Source organism: Fundulus heteroclitus, chromosome 23 (assembly GCF_011125445.2).
Source record: "Fundulus heteroclitus isolate FHET01 chromosome 23, MU-UCD_Fhet_4.1, whole genome shotgun sequence".
NCBI lineage: Eukaryota > Metazoa > Chordata > Actinopteri > Cyprinodontiformes > Fundulidae > Fundulus > Fundulus heteroclitus.
The window spans coordinates 19,865,317-19,890,708 of record NC_046383.1 but is presented as its reverse complement, the minus strand read 5'-3'; the positions used below and the strand labels follow the sequence as shown (position 1 = coordinate 19,890,708).

At 39.1% G+C, this 25,392-nt stretch overlaps 1 protein-coding gene across 1 annotated transcript in view; it reads right to left on the bottom strand.

Annotated features, from left to right (window-relative positions):
• The window catches only part of LOC105932638 (dedicator of cytokinesis protein 2), a 127,888-nt gene that overhangs the window by 69,723 nt on the left and 32,773 nt on the right, over window positions 1-25,392 (bottom strand). Inside the window, exons 24-25 of the mRNA XM_036127187.1 lie at window positions 24,637-24,743; window positions 6,008-6,150 (exon numbers count right to left, since the gene is read on the bottom strand). Coding sequence (XP_035983080.1) covers window positions 6,008-6,150; window positions 24,637-24,743 — 250 coding nt within the window. The remainder of the gene's footprint in view (window positions 1-6,007; window positions 6,151-24,636; window positions 24,744-25,392) is intronic.

Here is a 25,392-nt window from a genome sequence, read left to right as displayed (position 1 = left end):
TCCGCGTTGTTGAGTGGCGGAAATACGTCGGGAAGCAAAACCGTCAGGGCTCCCGATACAACCTTTCTATTCGAAACATTAGAAGAGCTCAAAATCGTTATTTGCTCAGTAACATTTCAACAGTAATTAGAAGCTGGTGCAAGTCCAGCCAGGTGCTCGGAAGACAAAGGAACTCACATAATACTGCTTTGTTTGCTATTTTTTGTTGTTTAGCAAAGACGGAAATTATTCTTCTGGTTTTTTTTCTCTCTTTTTGGAAATTTGATAATTGCGCATGTCAGAGGGGTTCTATTCTGATTAAAGCCAGATGTATTTAAACACGCAATATGATCTGATTGATTGTGCTCCCATATAAACAGTACGATCAGATTACTTTTTGTTTTTTAAATCCCAATACATTTAAATCGGATCGTGAAATTTTGTGCATGTAAATATAGCTAGGATACAGCAGGGATAACAGAATCAAAGGCAGAAAATGCATTTGATTAATAAAAAAAACCGCAACACCATATGACAGAGCTCTGTGTCGAGATCATCATGATGGATGGCTGTCCAAATTAATTCAGAACGTCAAATACAATCAAAGTCATTGTGTGGCATCCTCAGCATTTTATCGGCAGTAGAGTCCGCTGATTCACATCTTTATAGAGATCAGATCATCATTTGAGGATCATAAAGTTGCACAACTCTTTTTTTCATCGCCAAACTCATTTCCTTGTCACACTCGATCCGTGATCCCATCTTCCACTTACATCTTATGGTACATAAACCTACTGTAAGTCGCTACCTCATAAGGTGGGGAGGGTTTGCTTCAACTCACCCCAATTTGAACCGACACTTTTTAGCTGACCGTCACACCTGGGAAACATACTTTTCGATATATACATGTGGATTTTCTCCACAGGCCTCTCACCTTATCTTTTTCTCTCTCTTTGAAACCACTTTCCTATTACATTAGCACACCTCCTCTGTCCAGAGGGAAACACTGTGGACGAGATACCTTGACCAGGCTTTTCTATCTTTCTGATAAGACTTCTGGTCAGATTACTGTTTAATGGTAAGAGAGAGCCTGCAGGTTTAAATAAATACGTTTCGAGATGAAATATTAAAAAGGAATGAATTTAAAATATCTGTACTACCATCAAAGGTTGTTCATAATCATATAAAGTGTATTTATTAAATATTGTGTATACACACTTCACAAATAATTGTGTTTAAGTGGACAGAGTAGTATTATCAAACAATTTTTTTTTTCAAATTTGTAAAGTGACAGATTCAGAAAATGAGAAAAAAACACTTAAATCTTACTTTATGTGACACATTTGATTTTTAGGGTAGACATATTGGAAGAACAGTCGCCCCAGTTTCAAACTTTTCGCAGACATTAATAGATTTTCCGAATTTATCCAGCGTGCCAGTCCTTGATAAAGAAAAACATCTGCACAGCGTTGTGCTGCCACCATCAGCACTTTAGAAGAGGTCATGGTGATTTCAGAAGGATGTGTAGATATAGTTTGTTGTGGCAAACTCGGCATCTTCCTACAACGTCAATCGTATTGATATTCTTCCACAAAGGGCCAGGTTTGTCAAGACTAATACAACTCTCTCCAGCTTCTCCTGAGTAACTTTGGGCTTTTTTCTGCTTCTCAGATTAACGGTATATCTGCCTTTACCGATTCGGTTAGGTTAGGTTACCATGTCCTGATAGGTTTGCAGCTGTGTCATACTTTTTTCCATCGAATGACAGATCAAAGTGCTCTGGGAGATATTCAAACTTTGGCATAGAACTGTGCTTTCAACATCTCCCCATCTTTATCTCTGACTTGTCTGGTGTACTCCTCTCCCTTCATGATGCTGTTTCGTCAACAAACCTCAGAGACCTTCACAGAACAGCTGCGTTTTTACTCAGGTTAAATTCAACATAGGTGGGCTCTATTTAAGGTCATTTAAGGCTATTTTAGGTTCCTTATCCAGGCTATTGGCTGCTCTCAAGCTACATTTTTGTATTTATGGAATCCACAGAAAATATGTATTTTTTTCTATTTTTGCCACAGCTAAGAATGTGTCTAAGAACCATATCTAGAAGAAGTTCAGATATGTTTATGTATGTATGAATGACACTATATGCATTTATCTTTGCATGCACTGATAAGCTTTACATAAAAAGGGTCATCCAAACATAATGTAGACAGAAAAACACATATGTTTACCTTTTTACAATGTATTGTGTGCATGTGGGCCTGCATAATGGCAGATTATTTGAAGCGTTTGAGGAGAATTAGGTAGATATGATTAAACTACATTAAAAGCACTGACTCACCGCCCAGGGGCATTGACAAGATAAACAACAGTGTTTGTCCTGCTTTCCATCCACACACACACACACACACACGCACAGGGAAGGCTGAGGAGCAGCTGTTAAGACTAAATAAATCAGTAAATCTTTCTGGCTCACAGTGGGTATGTTGGCTTCCTGGAAAGACTTTCTCTAACATCAGCCAGCACTGAGAGCTAAACTGCTTCTTATCTTGGCCAAAGTATATTTTTCAAATCAATTGGCCCAACAACAAAGCTGTCAAAAACAGCAGCAAGAAATTACAATATTACACTAAACTCTGGAATTACTCATATTTGGGTTGAATAAATAATATACATTACAACAACAGTTGCACCTAATTTGGATGAAAGTTGCTGAGATGCCAAAACCCACAGGATGTTATGAGCGGTACAGTGTCAGAATGCAAAATATGCTATATGTTTATCACAAACACAATTCATATTGTTGAATAAGGTTTCTGTGTTTTGTTTTTTTGTTTTCCACTGAGATTGTTCGTCCTTGATACATATGAACATCCAATACTCTTACATACTTGTTATTCTAATGCGGAAGGTGAATTTCTGAAAATGTTTTTAATTATCAATAATGATAATGCATTTTATTTATAAGGACCTTTCCAGTCTTCCAAGGAGACCAGCAACAAATAAGATATAACTATTTCCAAAGCACAAAAGATTTCTGGCAAGACAACTAAACAAGGCTGTCATCTGACTGTCTGACTTTTGTGGTTTAGATCTGTTGTTTTTTAACAGTATCAGTAGGATGTTCTCAACAGTTCCTTTACAATGCCCAAATACTTTTTTTTTCTTTTACTACTTGCCAAATATTTCAAATTATACTACACCAGCTAAGTTTGGGACAATGTCGGGAAAAACAACATCATTAAGTGAGACACCAAACCAATTTCTTCCACAGATTTTTCAAATGTCCTCCACAACTAGCAAAAGCTTATATCATGAATTGGAAGAAACTCAAATACATGTTTTTTTTTTGTTTTTTTATGACATCTAGCTAGTATGCACTAAAAGCTACTATAAGTCAACGCATCTTTTGTCTCTGCTGCAGCTTCTGATCGTGTCCCCTCTCTAAGCAAAACGTAATGGTTCTCTAATAAGACAATTGTTTTTAGGTTTGTGGTCAAGGAAACTAAATAAATCTCTGCTGAATTATGTTTGTCTTTCTCTGTCAGCATCCTCCCTTTTTTAGACACATTCTCACAATCAGCCTACACAAGCACAAGCGACAGTCACCGGCAAACACTAACAGACGCAAGCATCTGTCTTTCACATAATCTTTTTGCTCTTCCTTTCTTTCTTTTTCTTTCTTTCTGAAAATCTATGTGGTTTGAGGACATCTGTGGTGTGACAATTTAATCAGGTACCGCCCAGAGTGAGAAACAGAGAAGAGTGAAAAATCAAGGAAAATGAGGGGGTAAAAGAAAGGCAACACTTATTAACATTGTTAATAAAGTGTTTTTTTCTTATATTTCTTCATGATACTTGCCACCCACTATTTTGGACAGATGGATACTTTTCCATATTTTTACTTTTTATGGTCATATCTAAGACATCATCCCCAGCTGCTTTAATTTTTGCATGCTGGCACCAGCCATGGCAGGGAACAAAGACACAGAGAACTAAAGAGACTGATAAGAAAAAACTCCCAGAATATCTGTTTTTATCTGTGTTTTCCATTCTTCTACTATTATTTTATGTCCCCGTACTCCTTCTAAATGTGTGAAATCGAGCCTTTGTTATCTCAGCTTCTAAAGCTATAGCCCTGCTTAAGCCTCCATTAGTTCTGCTGTGTTTTGGACGTAGCTTGTTCTGTTCGCTCCCCTGTCGGCCGTGGTGGTGCTTAAAGGTATGAGTGGGACTTAGAGGGCAACGCAGCAACGCCTGTCTCTTGGTTCGCCATCTTGTGAGTCCATGAAAGTATTTTGCTACCGTCTTGGTAGTTCATCACTCCATTTGATCAGTCACTGTGATGGCTAATTAACACAACATTATGAATCAGTTGTACAAAACGGTATTGATTTCTAATTCAGAAAATGATGTTTAAAACATTATTCTATTAAAATGTTTTTCTTCCCCCTTCTGCTTTGCTTTGTGAACTGTTTGCTTGAACACACAGCAACCGTTGTTGTCTGTTAGGCTTTCAAACTAATTAGGCCTCACTACCAATTCCCTGAAAACACACCCTGGTTTGTAAATATGCATAGGCCAATTCCCACTCAACTGTAATATCACAGTATCTATTTATTATTTGTTTATTGTTCTGTTTTATTCTCATTGGTTCCTATTTATTATTTTTAGTTTTCCCTATTCTTTTTATTTTTACTTAGTAGTTAAGTTAAGCGTTACTAGCCTAGTAAACTATTTCCTTGACTGAAATGATTTAACTGGAAGTTGGAGTATTTTGTTATTAAATTCTTGTATTTTGGGGATAAGTTGTTTATGTTTATCCTGTATCTGTGTGCAGTTCTTGATGTTTGAGAATACCAGTGTGTGAATTCACTCCATCCATTGTTCCATAATGTCCCGCCTCACCTGGCAGGTATTCAGAAACAATAACTGATCAATACTGAGAACTGTTTGGCTATCGTCTCTTGATATTCAGGTGGTGCCCCAACTTGTTTGTATTGAAATTAACTTTGTTAACAATTGCCTTGGGCCACTTATTAATAGTTATTTATAGCCAAACCAAAATATTATATGTTACACAACTTGTATCTCATCAAATTAACTCCACTCCAGTTCATATATTACGTTTGCTAATTTTTTTTTTTCCTCAATGCCGCTGTTCTCTTGGCTCATGCTTCATTAGCACACTGGAATAAACAGAGCCGAAAAAAGCCATATCTTCACTTCAAAGTCTAGGCAGGCTGTCAACAACTTGCAGGCAATTAAAAAGCCCTCATCCTGATGCTGGTGATATATTTGTTTTGCATTTGAGTGTGCCTGTGTGTGTGTTGATATCAAAAGTGTTTCGTTCTAGAGCTAACTTTGATTTGTTTTAATAAATGACATGCAACGTGTCAGACAACATTAAGTGGTCAAGGCCAGTTGAGATCTGCTTAACGCACAACTGGATGACAAGGAGGCCAAACCATTAAAAGGGCATGAATACATGCAGGTTCAATTGAGCACTAATAAAGAGAAAAAAAGTTGACAAATATCACACAAATCTGATTACATCATATACCAGATAATATTGGAAATTAAAACTAAATCAGGCACAGAGAGACGATTCAATCCTCAGTTATGCTTGCAGATCTGCCTTCACTGTCACCAGATACAGTTGCTTTTATAGCTGTGGCTGACAGCATAGTTTTTTAATCTTATATCTCATCTATTATTAAAGTTAGGCTAGGACCACACATACTTTTTTTTATTATTGCTGCTTGAGCACATCTCAAGCGACCACTTAGGATTTTGTAATTCTGTGGCCCTATTGACAACGGAAGAAAAAGCAGGAGAAAACCTTTTTTTCTCCTGAGATTTATGGTGAAAGCATTGGGATCAAACTGTTCTCGTCCAACAGCTTGAAACTCTACAGTATACTGTATCTTTATTGCAAGGAGGGATCAAATAGCATTATGTTCTGAGTCAATATCTGGTGTGAGATGAGTATCTTTCTAATAAACGAATTGCTCGTTGTGTAACTTACCACATTTCCTCTGCTAAGGACCTCCAGGATATTGTTGAGAAGCTCCAAACTGTTTCTCCTCTCATCATGAGGACCATCGGCCATGCTGACAAGTGCACCACTCAGCTCCCGCAGCATCATGGGTAGCAACACGTCACGGCATTCTGTGAAAACAGAAGTAAGATCATCTGTTTGATAGGCAGACTAAATACACAATACAGGTTCTCAAAATGGAGACAGGTGGCAAAATGTTACAAAGAAATTCTCAAGGCACGACATCAAGGTTGCATCCAAAGTGATTCATCCGCGGAGAACCTTTGAAAACGCACAAGCCGATGATTTACATCTAGTGCTGCTGCACCTGGAAACAAAGGAGAGCCCACACAGCAATGAAAAATGATGCTACTGGACCCTGAAGAAGAGCGTCAAATCCACCTTCAGACGGCAATGGAGTTGTATCAATCAAGAGTATTTACAGTGAAACTCATGTCACTCCCCTGCTTTGTCAGATGCAAAGTAAACACATTAATCTTAATCAGTTTATTTTTTCTTTCCATATATCTCAGATTAATCTTAGTTTTCACTCCCTCAGCTAGCCAGGAGTTGAGGGAGTTTGTTATTGTGCTGCCTTATTAGCTGTGAAGAGTAGATACATGCTACCAAGTAAAACAGTGACTTAAAGAATGGCTTCGGCAGAATTTGTGCTCTTATTACATTTCTTGTGTGTATATTGACGTATTGTCATAGATCCATCATCTTCACCAAACCTGCTGACAAAAGAAAAAGGGAAAATCTAATGCGTCAATGTCTCTTTAAGAAACTGTTTAGGTTTAGCATAAAGGAATGTTTTGTCAGGGTTTTTTCCTTGATGTAGAAGATTAGCAATACCTTCTACCTCAAGGTAACAACTTAAAAGCAGAAAAAATATATATATTTATTATCAGTGACAATATGTTCTGCTTTAATAGGTGATGTAATGCTAAAGATGCTTTCTGAGTCACTCAGCCCTGTTTACAGGATGTAGTTTGGTAAAAACAGAAACGTTTTTTATGCTTATTTGTGTAAACCACAAAGGAGTGCGTTTTCTCTGGAAACGGCATGATCTGAAAACAGGTTCCTGAATGTAACTTTTTACAAAAAATTTGCTCTCCGTCATGTCACGTAAACAGGAAAAATGGGATCTGTCGGTATGGAGAAGCCACATGTGCAGTATTAACCTGGCATGCCAGATTGATAATGTGCAGAACCAGTCTGGGACATTCAGCAGAACGTTCTGAGCTGATTAGATGAAGCAATACCTAGATTTCAGCCAATCACGCTGTCAAATGAAAATGTTGTAAGCCTTTGGTGCCATGAGAAACAACAAGTTCAGCTAGTCAAGGCGCCCTTGTGTGGATATTGACACTCGTAGCAATCGTGGGTTCTGACGAAACAGATGTGATAGCAGCAGCTACGCGTGCGTCCTCCTGCTCTGCCATGTTTATGTTAGTTTGACTGTGGAACCTTCTGCTTTCATCACAGCTGTATATCTTGTATGTCTTTAACCATAATATTGCTGCGAGAATTCAGCTTGCAGAACAGGTGAGCGCAGTATGACTTGTTGCATGTTGCTGGGTTTTAAAGCCGTCCTGTGGCATGGCGGAGAAATTACTCTACGTTTGCTGTTTCCACTAGTGTCTTTTGCACAGAGGTCATAAATAAAATGTGTTGTAGATGATTTAACATAAACAGTAAAACATGCTCGTTTTAACGAATCATTGTCCTGTGCACTACAGGGGCTCAGGCTGAGTTCAGCCTGTAACTAGAAGTAGTTACTGAATTAACTGTGTTTTTGAAAACAAATCATCCCTTGTGCAAAATGTTAAAAGTTCTCCACAAAAGCACAAGAGAACATTTTCAATATTTTGTGGTTATTCTTCGAACCGACTTAAGAAAAAAGTTGAGATATCGCTATCCATTTTTCCAGATGAGTTCTATGTACTGGCTTCAACTTGCTATGCAATGTTGCTCCAATGCATAACCAAACATGGAAGAGTTTTTTTTAGCTGACCTCCAAGACATACGCCTAACTTGACCGAAAGCACTAAAATAGTCAGCTACAATTTGCTCTCAACTTTGTAAATTAGTGCAAGACGATTTTGGATTCCATCTTATTAAGCAATCAGGCCTTTGGAGCACCATTACCTCTGGAGAAAGAAGAAGGAAGCAGTATGCTGAAAAAGAGCACTACACATATAAAATATGGCAATGGCTCAGCTATGATGTGAGGCTACCTTGTTTGAAGTAGTAATGGAATGAATGAATTCAAGCAAATGTTAGGATATCCTAGGAGAAAATGGCACGCTGTCAGGGTGCTGAAGCTTCAGGAAAATGATCCCCCACGTAAAAAAAAAAAAAAAAAATGTTTGGTGGGGCAGGAAAAAGGATATTGCAGAACAGCTCTTTTTAGGTCAGAACAGCAAAAAGGATGCTAAGTTCAAAAGATGTTTGTCATAAAGGGGTCTCATAATTTTGGGAGTATAGTCATCATTTTAAATGGAGATGTGTGTTTAATTTGCAGAAACCGCTTGTAATATTAGTTGTCTGAGTTATAAAGTTATAAGTTGTTGAGCTATAAAAATTGCCCTTTTTGTCTCGCAAATAAGAGATTGCTTCTGTAGTTTGCATACAAACATAATTAAAAGTGGCATTTGAATTTGTTTTCTTTATCAGAATCAGCTTTATTTGCCACGTTTGTGCACGCAAAGAAGAAATGTGTCCATGGTTCCACTTTGCTCCCAGGGTAGATACTGTATTTAGACCTATGTGCATTTTTTCTTTTGCTTCTGCTTCTGTTTGCATTTATACAGTATATTTAAATTTTGGTTTTAGAAACTATTTTTCATTTGAATCAAAAACTTGTTCCCTGATCTATTGCTTCTTGGTTTAGTCTGTATTTGAATCCTTTGTCTATAGCTGTTATCAGAACTTTACACATTTTAGCAGAATGTGATTATTTGAACTTGTTGGAGAATATAATGACATTTACTTTAAAAGCTAGATAAAATATACATTCCAACCAGAGCAGTGAACGTCTTGGATGAATGTTGCCGGTGAAAGAATAGATGCTCACAATGTAATGTTATCAGTGTTAATGGTGTTCTTTTGATGAAGCATCGTCATCAAAAGAACAAATGTTTCAGCTTAGGCATCAGTTGTGTTTAGCAAGTTTAAAGTCCGAATTGGTTTTGGAGACATACCGAAATCATTTTTTGAACTAATGGTCTCCCAGAAGGTACGAAAAACAGCAGTACCTTTTGCATTAACAGCTGCCTTCATGTACTGCAAGCTGAGAGTACACAATATTTGCAGAGCTGGCTGCCAGTAGAAATGAATGTAATGCTCCTTTAACAAGGCTATCCTTTTAATATTTGTTGAAATCAGCAGAACGAAAGCCCTTTTACGATCCAGCGTGAGCACAATCTATCAGCAGAAGATATTTATCATCCGGTTACAACTAGAAGCAAAATACATCCCCAATGTGTTTAGTATTAACTGATCCTTCTTCCAGCCTTGACCCCTCCCTTGCACGTCTTCTTTCTCCATCTTTCTGCTTCTTCACATTATCCACCCCATGCCTCTCCATAGCCTTAGGTAGTCAGAGACCATTAAAAGCTCATTTGAGCTCATGCTCATTAGGCCCATTATTAACTGAGCCAAGTCTTTATGCCTGCTGTTGGACTCTCACCACGAACTAATCACAAAAACACAAGCTCATGCAGGTGAATCACCGACAGTTGCTGGGCGAAATACATTTAAGTAAAGCAATGGGAAGGCAAAGATGTACAATAATACATAAAGCACCAATAAATGAGGATATATTCCGGTTTGGTAATTATAGACAGCAGTTGGCGTCATAGGTGCTACCAGCCGAGTATTTATCCACAAACCCTGCTAAATCTGGTTAATCCATGACAGCAGAAATTCATCTTTTGCCCTTCCAGATAGAACACAGTGGGTTGTACTTTATGCTACTGTTGTTGCACGAGCTTAAGGTTTAATCCATCCGCCCTCTGGGGAGGATGTAACTCTGAACCTGTGGACCCGCACGCTCCGTTCCGTCGCCAAAGGAAAACCCGGTTTCACACATTTTGTTTGTCATACTGACATAACAACCAAACTCAGTTGTTATTTGGGTGCATTGTGGGTCGATGAGTGCATCTACTGTATGAAGGTAGCAAAATGGATTTAAAAACAGACCTCTGAATTGATGCATTTCATTATTTACATCTATACCGACTTGTGTTTTATTAACATCTTATTTTGCAAGCTTGCACTACAGCAGACTGTTCATCTAATTCAATTTCAAGTCCAGTCCAAAGTTAATCTTCTCACAGTTAAATAACAATGTGCAAAGCAAAACAAATGTATTAAATGCACCAGTCTATGACCTCAATTAACTCATGCTTGCACTTCAAACATTCATCAGGAAATTTGGACTGCTCTGTATTATTGTTCTTTCTACTTTACTCTGGCCGAGAAAACGACAGCTTTATTTAGTTGTGTTCTGACAAACCACTGAAATGACTAATACATGACTTAATGTGGTACAAACATGAATAATGTGGCAAAGCGACGACGTAGTAGCAGTGAACGAGGATTGTAGTGACCCATTTTCTCAATAAAATCACTGAGTTCAGTGTTGTTAAAAATATGGTTAGTTGATGTATATATTTATGCTTCACAGTCATGCAGGCCACACCTGCAGTATGGGAACCTTACACACGGCTGCAATTTCTCTGTCCACAAGCTCAACAATGGCAATTTTTTTTAATTGAAAATTTAAATTATATTCATATATTTTCCCCCAACCTGATAAGTAATGGTAATAACACTGACGAATCAGCCAGAACCTACAATAAGATCAGGTGAACACCTTTCATTTAGTCTGCAGCTGCATCCAGCTCTAAATCTTACAAAACAAATGATCTATGAATACCCTTACATTCTGCGTATATCAGACATCCTTGGATTTTGATGGATTTAAGAGTGTGTGTCTCTTTGAGTTTAATGCAGGCCCTTCCTTCGCTGCATACCTGAAACTCATAAATATGTAAAATATGAAGGAGCACAGCTTCCTGATAGCGTTCATTCAGATTTTCACCCAAAAGGTGTTTCTCATTTTTAATGCGTGACATAGAATAACATCTGGCATATTAGGACCTGTCTCAGTCAAAAACACTGAAGACTTCTTTGATCTGGGCTTTCATTCCTCTTATTCTTTCATGACTGTGAGGTAGAGTTGTGTGTGTGTATATATATATATATATATATATATATATATATATATATATATATATATATATATATATATATAGACTGGCGACCTGTCCAGGGTGTACCCCGCCTCTCGCCCAGTGAATGCTGGAGATAGGCACCAGCACCCCCCGCGACCCCATGAGGGATAAAGCAGTTCGGAAAATGGATGGATGGATGGATATATATATATATATATATATATATATATATATATATATATATATATATATATATATATACTGTATATATTTCATATATACATACGTACATACAAACATGGGGATCTGCATGTCTGTGTCTAAATCCTAATCTATGCTCTCATTCTGTTTTTTTTTCTTAATTATCTTTGATCCATTCTCCAAAATCAATTTTGCAATTTCAGCTTATTTTAATGTCTTCTGTTTTCCTTTATCGACTCCACTTTTATTAACAAGAGACAAAACACTGTAAATCCCTATTAACCTTATATTAGTACTATGACTGCAGTTTAGCCTAACAGTGCATTTTGTTACCACAATACCTCTGATATAATTTATTGCAGCTGATATATTTGCTGTTGTACAGTAACCCAGTAAGCCAAAAGAGATTATTAAGCTTTCAAAACTCAAAGAAACACGGAACAGCCCAAGGTTTTGCATAATGTTCACAACAGCCAGCTACCAGGGTATCACACATACGTTTTAAATGATTCCCTTTTTAACTGTAATGTATTGTAAAACAGGGCGACAAGTGCTATGGGTTTACCTTTGCTGTTGTTAAAGTTAAAACTAGTCCACGACTTTTAGAAAGATTGCAAAAATGTAACTCCCAATTTAATAAACTTAAACCGTACTTGCACAGGTTCACAGGCTGCCCCTTTGCCCTACTGCAGGCAAGACAGAGAGATTTTCTAGGAGCCTTAACCTGGGTAAGGAGTCGACATATTCTACCCATCTGTGAAGCTACCTGATGTTAGCTCAGATCATTTACTCCTTTCCAGTACCTGCTGCACTGGCTGGGGTCTTTCTCTGCTGGGACTGGGCACGCCCTCAGTCCTTTTCAGTTTACAAAAATAAACACAAATTAAAACGCATATTAACGTATTTTCCATACCTGCTCAATCTTACAGGTACACAGTGGAATCAATACATTATCTGCAGCATGTAATGACGAAGATGCAGGCGTCACCCTGGACTGGAGACTAGTCCATCACAGAGTAACGGAGACATTCAGGATAGGCAAGCATGCACACTCACACCAGAAGGTAGTTTTGTGTGGCCAGATAACCCGAACATGAATGTTTACGGACTGGAGTACAAGAGAAAGCCGAGGCATTCACATCAAAATCCTCAAAGAAAAACCTCAGACCTTTATGAACTCAGGACCTTCTTTTTTCAAGGCGACAGTGCTAACAACTAAAACACAACCAAAACCCATTTCAGCGGTCACAAATTCTGACATCCACCTAATTCCTATACTGGTTTTAATCTTGTAGGGCTGCAGAGGGGGTGATCTTCAGCGGCCAATGGTCGATAGGTGGGGTACGTCCTGGAAAGGTCGCCAGTCTGTCCACTGGCAGAGTTCATATAAGTTATCTAATTAAATTTGTTCATAAAGTTTGAAAATCACAAACACTGTTACTGTGTCTCTGACTGAGGAGAACATTAGTTAATTCGCTAATGTAAGCGCTTTGAAACATTCCAGCGTTTCTAAGTTCCAGTTGCCTGTTTGATTTACTTACATGTTGCAGGTCATTGCCTGTGGTGCAACGGTGCAATAAATCAGTTCAGCCATGCTGTGTAAAAAGGCTTTTCCAACTTGCTCTGACAGATAAATTAAAACCAGGATCTGGCTGTGGACACTGGAATGAATTTTACCCTTTTTTTTGGCTTTTGCTGAATTGCGTGAGTGTATTTGTGCCAACGCACCGGCGGGTACATGCATCTGCACAGATCACTGTGCAACTGCGGACAGGCACACAGGTACTGACGTACAGCACAAAGCACACACCAACAGAGCCCGGTGAACTCATTTACATTCAAATCAATTTCTCTATTTTCTAACTTTATACCCAGACGGTGACTATTAATTCGGCCACATGTGTGTACCCGGTCTGAATAGCTCCGTGTGCGTCTGATTTGGTGCCTTATTGTCATTTGATGTGCGAGCGCTTGGATCTGTTGGATGTGTGAAAATGTGGTTATGTGTTTGGGTTACAAAGTTTGAAACGGCAGACAGTCGCCAGCGTTGGCATGTCGCCTCACCGGGAGCAGCTTTGATGGCTCAGCAGCCAGCTCATTCCTTCTTTCTTCCATTTTTCCCCTCTTTTTTTTCTTCTTTTTTTTTTTTTTGCAGCCAAACACAATAATCTGCCGCACATAATAATGAGATGCAATCTCAGTTTCTAAGAGGTATGTAAATCAGACTTTTCCTCCTCTGTCTCTCCATCCCTGTCTCATCCCTCTTTTGGCTGTCGTGCCCTGCTGTCGGGAAGATAGAGTGATAGGAAAGATGATAATGAGGAGGTTCAGAGGAGCAACGACAAGTAAATCTTCTGAGCTGAAAGGGGGATGGGACCATGCCAAATGTCGTCTCGGTCTGCGAAGACTAAATGTCTCTTTCATGTCACTGTGGGTGTTTCCTACCATCCATTCTCCCTCCATTTTTCATTTGTATTCCTTCCTCCTTTCTTACTGTCTTTTTCCTTGCACCATCTCAAGGTGTCACTTTGCATTTGAAGTCACACGTTTTACTTGTTTATATTTAGACTTCAGCCGTCTGTACGCACATATGTGCCGCGCGCGCTTCGACAAGAGGAAGAATAGATGTGTTAAGATTTTGACAAAGAACAGCATATTGTTTTGTGAGAGAACCGCCTACAAATGTGCTTGAGTGAATGGCGTTAATGCAAAATGGCAGTGATGCTTTAAAGAAGGTTTTTCGCCCAGTTTCTTGCTGTGATGCTGATAAGACTGGGCAGAACAAATGCTGAGAGTGAAATCATAGTAAATAGAGTGACTTCGAAGGATGCTTTCATGAATTAAACGGCTGTTCATTATGATTTACTGTCATGATTTTCACATTATGCAGTTGCAAAGATAGTGACTGTTACAAATATAATAAAAGGAAAGGGTGTGCAACAATAAATGAGGTTTAAGTCTTGTTTCTATTTTTTTCCTTTTGCTTGTTTGACCCTTCATTTTTTTATTACTTATTTTTTTTACTGTGGCTTATAAAAAAAAAACATTAGCTTTGAACCTTTTCACAGTTTGTCACATTAAGACCATCAACATTTAATAACTTTAAGGACATTACTCGACAACACACTGCACAAAGTTCATTATTGAATACTGTAAGGAAAAGTGTGGCATGCATGAGTCCAGCCATCGTGAGTAAATGTTTTGTAAAACCACTTTTTAAGGCAAGTATTTTGCAAATCCGAAGGTTGAGTGTCACTGTTGCAAAGTTCAAAGCCAGTCAGCTTGGATGGAAAGCTCAAACACATTCTAACTTAGATATAGTTCAGTAGTTTTCTTCGAGGATTGTCCAACCGTTTTGGTCTGTAACTCAATCATATGTCACATAACATTTTGATCCCATTTAATGACTGAAGCCATGGTCTCCATTACAGTACTATTAGTCCTTGGAACATTGCTATCAATTTAACCCAAGAAGATCAATAGTAGATGAATTCAGTGCATCTAAGTCACTGCCTTGGCTGATAAAGCTGATTTATTCCACAACCAGAAAGCCTTATGTCACAAAGCTGCTGGCTCGAGCTGCGCCCGCATCTGATCTTTCTTCTCAAATCCAGCTTTGTGTGAGTTCTGATTGAATAACAGGGCAGGCACTTATGCTCGAGCGCTAAATCTCTGCTCGTGATATATTAGTGAAGTATATCCAGTTGCTACTGTATATCTGCTGCAACTGTTACTGCGGCTTGTGTACAACGAGAGAGCGTCCAATCAGACTATGTTTAGATTTAAGCTCTCCCAGAAATGACTGTTTCTCTAAGCTCAAAAACATACCTAAGAGTGCTATAGACCAAACCAGAGTGCTCTGTTATGTTACTCCCATCTGTGTTTAACATGAACACGTTTGCACATCTGTACCAGATGAATTATGGGTAAGTGTGGTCCAACGTCGTGTCCCTATCTGCGGCTCTTTTCCGCGTTCAGTTTCCGCTGAAATCACCCCACGGGCGCAGGCAACAGGAATATAAATGAGACGGAAGGAAGGTGCGAGGCAGAGGCATTTCCCCAAATGATTAAACTCCCTTCACTTTACTCCATTAGTCTCATCCATCCCTCGTTTTGTCCGATCACATCCTCCCAAACTGTGGTCTCTGCAGAGATTGAATGACAGCCACTACCTCTTTCACTCTCATTAACCTTCTAAGCCCATCAAGCCAAAAGCCCCACAATAAGTGCCGCTATTTTGGGTCAGCCTGAGCAACATTTTAAAATCACAGGCAGCAGATGGCTCGTCCGCTGTCAAACCTCGGCATAGATTTTTTTTACGAACACATGTCACTGCTCGGACGTCGTTTACATTTATAACTCTGGCCATCGCTCTTGATGGCTGTCTGGGAGCATTACAGAAAAGCATGACCTGAGCCCTATGATACACCCTGTGATATAACAAACGCTAATGTGATCTTGTACAGTATTTATTCCAAAAAGTAATGGCAGGAAAGGGGATGAGAACTAAATACATGTCAGCTCATAAGCAGAAAAAAATGTGAGAGCTGTAACTGGCTACAGTCTGCGGGGACCGCGACTTGACTACTGTGTTATATGTTTGCAGCTCTGATTCGAACTTCCAAATGCGGCATGACGCACAGGAGAGCTCTCTGACGAACAAGCAACCTGTTACATATGCTTATGCCCACACACTCTCTGCTGCAGTTCAGGAGACAGAAATTACAGCTCCAGCTGCTGCGTCGTTGATGTGGCAAGCGCTAGAAATACATCCCGGTAATTGCAAGACTCTTGAGATGCGTGCATACACTAGCTGAGATACAAGCCGGACCCTTATGTGGAGCACAACCTCATTGCACCCTTCAATAAAATGAGTGTAGAAGGTTTGGGTGGGTTTTTTTTTTGTCGGCAGCTACCCCAAAAGCTGCAAGTTTACTTTGTCAGTTAAAGCTCTTTTAGAGCCACGAGGGGCCCAAAAGTGACATATCGACATTACTGATTGGTTGAGAAAGTAGGCACAACTGTGAACACTCAGCAATGATTAAATCCTGAAAAATAATAACCTCACAGTGCATCATTCCCCCATATTCATCAAGCACTTGTACACCTCTGCTAAGTAATTAAATCAGGGGAGATAGACGTACTCGTACATACTCAACGGTGTTCCGTGATGTGTGGCAGTAAAACAAAAGCAATCCAAGTAATGACTCGGCTGCCTTTTATTTTAATTGAGAAAACACAGAGAAACGCACACTGTGATGCAGCCAGCATCTAATTTTTCAGCAATATGAGGCTATTTTTGCATTAGTTTTACAAGAACATTGTGCTTTGCGAATGTGCTCATGCCTTTAAAAAAATTTCTACATTTAATGGGGGAAGCTGGAACTGAACCAACAACCATCCTTCTTTTTGCAAGGGTCTTCTGTTCCACAACCACCCCAGTCTTCAGTTGTGGCAAGTGTCTAAATCTTTTGCACATATACAGATGGGCATCTTTATCCATTCTGTTTTGCAAAAAAAAAAAAAAAAAAAAAAAAAAAAAACCTAAAGCTCAAATAGATTAAATGGGAGACTTTAAGAATTGTTGCAGATTCTGAACTGGATTGGTTTCTGGGCCATTTTAAAACATGAATATGTTTAAATATGCCATGGCTGCATGTTTAGAGCTGTTCTGCTGGAATGAGAACCTCCACCCTAGTCTCAAGTCTGTTGCATCCCCTAACAAGGTTAAATACAGGATTCCCACATGCTTAACTCCATCCATCCATCCATCCATCCATCCATCCACTCTAACCAGTTCCTTGTCCATACTTAATAAAACCATCCCAAGAGCATCATGCTGCCACCAACATATAACACTGCAAGAATAGTGGCTTCTGATGTGCAGCGTTAGTTTCCTTCCAAATATAGCATTTTATATGCTCGAAGTAATGGGTGTCTAATCTGAACAAGGAATCTTATATGTATTTGCTGTGTCCCTCTACATGGCTTTTAGCTCCCTTTAATGGTTTCTTAAAGCCAGATTTGTGCAGTACTGCATATGACAAACATCTGAGCAGTGCACCTCTGCAGCTCCTCCAGAGACTCTATGGTCCTCTTAACCACTTATTTGATGCTGATGCTCACATTGCCCAGTTTGTCAATTTTCTGATTATTTGTTTAAAACATTGAAAACACTTTAGTAACAAACGCTGCTTTGCCTTACTCTGCCATATAAGCTTCTAATGAAATATGCTGAAGGTGTGATTAAGCTAAATGTATAACAGTTGTGTGACTAACTTTTTAAGCCACTTTATCTTTCAACATGTGAAGTTTGCTTTTAGCCATTTCTGTTCTGATTACACGGGAGATGACAGCTGGACGTGGGGAGACACGGCCCTTCCTCGCGGAAATAAGACCGAATGTGACTAGCTTTGTTGGATGGGAAGGCAAAAAATGACTGACTCATCTTTTGCAATTAGTTCACGTCCTCCTTGATCTCCCGTTCTTTTTCTTTTTTTTTTCACTTCATCAGAGTTGATGCTTTCAATCTGTCACAGTGATTGCCTGATGAAATAATAATTTGCCCAAATTGAGCCATAATGCGCCTTGTGAATTTAATTTGGTCTCAAAGCCAGATTAACCCACATGACAGGACGCACATGTCTGTCAGCGCATGTGGACTGGACTGGAGTATGTACACATTGAGCATGTTTGTGGGTGTGTGGGGATAGGCTCTGTGCTTGCCAAGACTTTTAATCCCTGCGGCGTATGCTGAATAAGTCCAACGAGCATTTCTGAGTGAGTGTGGGGCGAAGAGTCTAAATCTCTTCAAATACTGCCCCTGGATGAAACCTGTCATTGCAGAGTCAAGCACGTGGGCAGATGCCTTTAGTAAGACAGACACACAGGTGCTGGTATTTTAAACCGGAATTTAGAGGGAAATGAAGACAAATATAGAAACTGCCCTTGAACAGACCATTTAAAAAATATATAGATTTGAACATTCCTATGATTTTAAGATAATGGCACATATGTTATTTAGGGGCAAAGCACTATTCTGTCTTTCACAGAATCTCAGCCAAATGGGCTCATATTAATGTGACCGAGGTGTGCGTTAACTCCCCATTTCAGTTTAATCCAAAGTAGCTTGCGGCAAAACAACCCTCACACGCAGAGAAAACCCCTCCTAAACTTGTTCACCAACAGTGCAGGAAAAACAAACTCATGCTGCTGAGTTAAATCTGAACAAGCCTCCCTTCCCTGTTCAACACCCAGTCCCCTTCCGCAGCGCTCAAGGAGTCAGTGGATTCAATATTTTTCCCTCAAGAGTGAGCTTGGCAGGCCTTTTTTGGACAGACAGGTGGGGGTATTAAATATGTATTACCGCGCAGTGATAGGACACCCAGCCATTAGCTATTATAAATACGTAATTTAACTGTGCCGCATATATTCTCCATGCCGAACGAAGGGGCCGTGACTATACAAGCCCACTGATTAGCATCCCACCACCAAAATGCATCTCAATTAGACTCAGTGTCACCCTTCATTTGGGGGAGCAGGATTGAAATGGAATGAGCTGATAGATACAAGAAAAAAAAAAACGTTAGAGCACCGTGTAAAAAAAGAAAAAGGTGATACCAGCTGCTGCAAAATAACACCTTTTAGATTTTCTGATAGATGTCTTAGCCTGTTTTAAATGTGATGAAATGCTTTATGAAAAATATTTAAACTTGCATTGCAAATTATTTGATTACAACTCAGGAAATTCTCATAATTTAAGGTTTTGTGGAAAACATGCACAGTTAGGGCCACATATATACAGACAGTGTAATGGAAAAAAGAAAAAAAAAACTTTCAGCAAGTTTTTGCCATTGTAGGTCAACTGGAATTACTTACTTAAATAATACCAGAACACAGTGAAAAGTGTTTTTTTTTTTTTTTTGTTTTTTTTTTATAGTGTAATCTGGGTCAAATGTTTCTAGTCCTTCCCCAAAGCTCTCACCATTGTTTGCTCGACTTTTGGTCCATTCATGACGAAGGAACTGGTGTAACCGAGTTCCTACACCTTTTCAGCTCTGCCCACAAATCCTTTACGCTAATAAGGCCCCGTCCACACAGAGATGAGATAATGTGTACCCGCAAAAGTATTTTGTCATTTAGGTTGTGTGTCCACATGGATGTGACGTCTTGGGAGATCGTAAGTTACAATTTTTTTTAACAGGGTCCATGAGTGGATACGTTTCGAAAAACACCGGATTCGTTTTTTCATGTGAACATGCAAGCCACATCTCTTCTTCACCGATGACGTTGTAGCTTTGTCTCCTGCTGTAACCCGCAGGCGCCCCACTCTCACAAATCACGACAAATGTGGCGCCATCACGCGTTGCATTCATGCTGAGGCAAATACTGGCTGTGTTATGGCCATTAGTAGCCTCTTCTTCTATTAACGAGCCCGCTCTACGCGCCGGGTCCTCCGCCAACCAACACAAAGATCACGTCTAGCGTGTGTAAATGTCCCCCGTCATGGTGCTGTGATTACTTCAGGTGAATTGTCTGCAAATGCCCCGTGTTTTTTTGCACGTTTTTTTGGCTGTGTCACAGCGCCACCAGTGGGCTCGACATACCTACCGCGGCGTTTTCAGTCGTGCTGCGTCCTCTCATGTGGACGCAGATTTCTTTTGTAGTCATTTATGAAAATTTTAACCGTTCCTCTTCATTGGGACGGGGGTCTGCGTTAAACCATTTTTGATGACTGCTCCAAAACATTGACCTCATTCCCCTTGAGGCGATATGTAGCAATATGTAATTTGGTGTTGGTCTTAAAGTCATTGCCGATTCGGCAGAACCGTTTTTGCCCAAGCTTTAATTTGTGGACGGGTGAATTGGGATGTTGCTTTTATATTGCCACAAAATATTTATTCCTCATGATGGCAGCTCTTTTGTGCATTACACTGGCCCCATGTACAGCATAACATCCACAAAGAATGATGCTTCTACCATTGTTCACATCTTAAATTCACACTTAGGATGCTGCTTTCAGGCCTGCAAGTAATGATACTCACTTTAACCAGCGCTAAAATTTTAGCTTTACCAGACAACAAGATATTTCTCTAAAAACCATAACCTTTGTGCCTCGGTGTATTTGCAAACTCCAATATGTTTTTCTATATTGCTTTTGGGCATTGCCGCTTTCCTTTCTGAATGTCCTGCACACTCATACTGAGCTAATTTCACTGCGGAAAATGATTGTCACAAGCATCAGCCAGCATCCTAAAAAGATTTTTAGCCTTTGTTCAGGTGTTGCATCTTACATTTCCCAGCACATCACATTCATCTGTGGGACACAGAACCTGTCTCTATCCTGAGCGGCATGATAGCCGGGCATTATCATAGTTGTTATGCTTGTTGGATCAGATGTTTTCCACCTACCTTCAGGTATTTTGAAATTGCACCCAAAGATGAGCCTGTTTAGTGGAGGTTCACAATTCTGATGTCTTTTGATTTTTCCATGAGGTGACAAAATAAATCAATGTGTTTGAGTTGTTGTCTAGAAATGCACCAAAGATTGGCAGTGAGCAATCTCGATGTAAGTACGGTAGTATTCTGAACTAAAAAAAAAAAGTAATAAAATAAATAAATAAATAATCATTTAGCGAATTGAAATAATCTGTGTAATCCTAACCAGCCTAAAGCTAGAATGAATAATTCATATTCAATGTCAAATAGTGAGTAAAGATAGGTCCTGAGTCTTTTAAACAGAGAATACCTGTTTTTTAAAACTACAAATGACATGTGAAGATGAGTGATGGAAAGGTCTGAGGGCAAAGAGAGTGAGCTAGAGTCTATATGTTGCTTAATATAGGAAACATAACAAGTCATAGATAAGATGAGAAGCTATACGGAATAGAAAGGAAAACCAGGCCTGAGTTCTTGTGGTCGTTGGGGGATTTTTGAATAAATCACGATAACTGGCACAGTGCCTGAAAATGGACGCAATACATGTACATCTTTGAGAAACAGACTTAAATTGTGACTTTCTTTTTATTTAAAAGTGTATTAAACAGGTTCACTACCTTGTGACCAATTTAAAGTATGAATAATATTTTGGGCTAAAAGAGAGAACAATTTACTCTTAAAAGGCTTTTGCTTTTTTCCTCATTGTGTTACATTTGTTTCCTGTTAATTTCCTTTAATTTCTTATTAATCCATCATCCATTTTTCACATTCCTTCATAATCACTTTGCCTGATCCATCTTTACTGACCATCACTGGCTCTCTATGGCTAACAGTCCAGGTTTTTTAAAATACACATCAACTACCTCTTGAATGTCTCTGGGATGATTCTCATCCAAGGCGTTATGACATTCAAACAGATGCTGTAATGGAGATGCTCGATGATTTAACAACTGAGATTGATGTGCATTTATATAGCTTCAGGTGCAGCTTGATGCAGATTTCTGGCATCCTTTTCTGCGTATCCTTTCACTGCTTTATTTTCTTTCTCCCTCTGTTCCTAGTGACAGAATATAACTCAGAGCGTTTTGACAGCAAGCCAGAGGGCTGTACCCCAGGGGAATCAATCATCTGAGCCAGAATCAATACCAAAGAACCATATCCTGGACCCATGTTGCTAGCTACAAATTTGGGTTGCAGCAGCTGTCAGGCAAAAATCCTCAGTGCAGTGCTAACTTCACAACAACTGCTTTACAAACTAGGAGAACCTGAATAGTTAATCAGGTTTTCCGCGAGCTCATTTAACACAGACAAGCTTCTGTTTTAAAGTGTATCGGTCCACCACAACCTTTTAGGGTCTACCACAGAAATCTGATTATGGTCCCAATTATTTTGCACGCAGCATCAAAACATCTGATCAATCTTAGTGGGGAAAAAAACACCATTTATCCGCTCAGTAATAGGAAATTAAATTCCTTTGACAGCTCTAAAAAGATCCTGCGAGGTAGGGGGTGTGATCACATTGAAGGCTTTAAAGGCTTTCCATCAATGAGAAAAAAAGTATTTGAATGTTTTAAAGTAGAAGCAGTCATGGTCTAAAATCGGACAGGTTTATAAAAGTCAAAATGCAGAGCGCTGGAAACACTTTCTGACCTATTCCTTCATGATCAATGCGTGATTTACCTCCGTTGACAGGTACTACTGGTAAGAGACATTTGACATTCTGTCAAGACCTACCGCTGTGTTTGAATAGTCCACAATTAAAAAGTCCAGACATATTGTTAGAATAGAGCTAGAAATGAGAAAACCTGAAGTCAGAAGCAACTGTAACCCTGCAAATATCTGGTTATTGTGTTATTTTTAACCTCCAGACAGGTTAATTGCTGAGAGAGTGACTTAAAGTGACATTTACCATCAGTGGAAGGTCTACGTTAACGGCGCCACTTGGACTGATTGTAATAAGATGGTATCTAACTGTTTTCTTTGCTCTGATTATGATATGATTGTGGGTAAAGCTTACAGTCCTAAAATTGTATGTTATGATATCAATATCCAACATCTGTATTCAAAATATAAAAATAGTTGGAGCAAAATGAGACGTTGATCAAATTGTAACTGCAGATGAAAACAATTGACCTTATTAAAGTGAATTAAAAAATAATCTACTGGTTTAAATAATACTTTCCCCATTTCTTAAGGGGTTAACGGTGTTGCAGTGTAAACCGCAAGAAGAAAAACATAAAAGAAAGAAAAAGCTAAATAAATGTACCATCTGAGGTCTAAGCAGTTAGGCATTACAGAATAAAGTTGAAATCTATTTGCAGTGAAATAAACATACATGCAGTCATGGCATAAAAAAAAATTCTCCCCTCTTTCAAATTCAGGCTCTCATGTATCAAAGTGCACCAATCAGGGTTTTCCTGTCTGAGGCTGATTTTTGATTTTCTTCAAGGTCTGAGGATTTCAATTTTGACAAGCTCTGCTTTTTTTTCTTAAGAATAAAATAGAAAAAATAAGCTGCAGGGTCGTTGATAGAGGCAGCGGTTTTGAATTCCCATTTATGTATCTTCTTAAATCCAAAAAAGGTGCATTAACGTACAGTCTGCTGGCTCATTTATAGCACATGGCACATTTAATGAGGATATATATATATATAAAATATTGAGATTGTTTTAGAATGGACGGGCCTATCAGGGATTAGAGAATATAAAAGGCAGGTCTTAATTTCGATGTCTGGCCAGTTGATTGGTGCAACTCTGACCAGACGATGATAAAAAGTATCCAGCTCTCTTCCAGGTTGCAGATTATTTCAACCTAATCTCAAGAGCACAAAGACACAACAAATTCCACACTGTCTTTACTCAATAAACAAACATTAAGCCATAATGGGAAAGTTATCGTGAGAAAAACTAAATAAGCAGTTGCTTGTTTTAGGGATTTTAAAGAGAAAAGTTGAAGAAGCTACTAAAGAAAAAAAAAACACTTAACCTGATCATGGTTAATATAGTTTCCAAACTATATTAACCATGATCCAAAGATTTGTGCTGATCTGTTTGACCATAATGCACCATGCTTAGCAAAAGATACGGGGGTGAAAGGGGGATGATTTGCGCAGGTTTTGCAGACACAGGAGCGCGTCACCTCGCACTCATTGAGAGAACCAAGAGCTCTGCTCTACATGAAAATAATCTAGAGTCAAACACGAGGCAGTTTGACAGAGAAAGCGTAGATAAAACTGGGTCATGCAAGCCATAAAGCAATATTGTACAAAATGTGTGGCCCAGCATTCAACCATGAATTGGCTCAAAGGGCTCATACTCCTTATCTGTTTGGCTTATATTTTTATGTATTATGCTTGACTAAGTAGTCCACAAATAAAATGGAACATTAAACCTTCAGTGTAACCAAGATAAAGACATTGTATTAGAGCTAAAAAAACACTTTTACTGGCCATATAGCAGAGCAGAGACAGTGTTGAACTATTCAGTAGGGATTAATGATGATGAGGAGGTTTCACAGACTTTTTGCTGCCATTGATTACATCACGTGACAAGAAATAAATGTTCAGACAGATTCCCTGGGGTTAAACAGTGACTCAGCTAACTTTTTTTTTTCTGAACATATATATTTTATGACTGGTTCTCCACACAGGATCAGGCCTGCTGTTTAATGCCGCAGCATTCAGGCAAAAAAAAAAAAAAAAAAACAGGAAAACAAACCGACAACAATAGTACACACCTTGTCTCTGGAAGAGCTGGCTGCTGACGATTTCAGTCATGGAGGCAACCTTCTGTTTCTGGAGCTTCTCAGGTGGGATGCAGGAGTAAAAGTCATGCAGCAGCTTGCTGAGGGAAGAAAGCAACAGCAGGGAGGGATTGATAACGGTTAATTACATGTGGGGACAGCGATGCTCTTTTTTTTTTCACCCTTCCTTGAAATAAAGCAAACAATTAATATTTGTCGAGACATTCCTTTTAATGCATACGTTTAATTTTGTCTGCGACCATCCCTTGCACGTACCCGAAGCTGAGATCAGCATGTTAAGCACCTTGTTAGTATGTCTAGCTCTAATCATCTCACCTCAGAGGTTAAAAACTACGCTGCCTCTTGAAGGATCGCTTGTAGAAGGGAGAAAACACGAGCCAGGAACACGAGGCGAGCGGTGTTTGCCGCATGAAAACAAATGAGCCAGAACATGCACACTCTTTAATGAAGCCAACGCCACTAATTCAATTTCTCAATAATTAAACAGCCCGGTTGGTAGCCCTGACGCCACTTTAGAAAAGACTGAACACGCGGACCACAGCAGTCCTTCTGTCCCTGGCTTTTCTCTTTCGCTCTCTAAACTGATCAATGCTCTTCTCATCTAATGCCACCCGGGACGGTATCATTTTCATTAACGGTGTGAAATTATGAAACGCGCACCATCTGCTCTAGAAAATAAAAAAAAATAAAAATAGCTGAAAGGTTTTGCGCGCCGTTTGATGCGTGCGA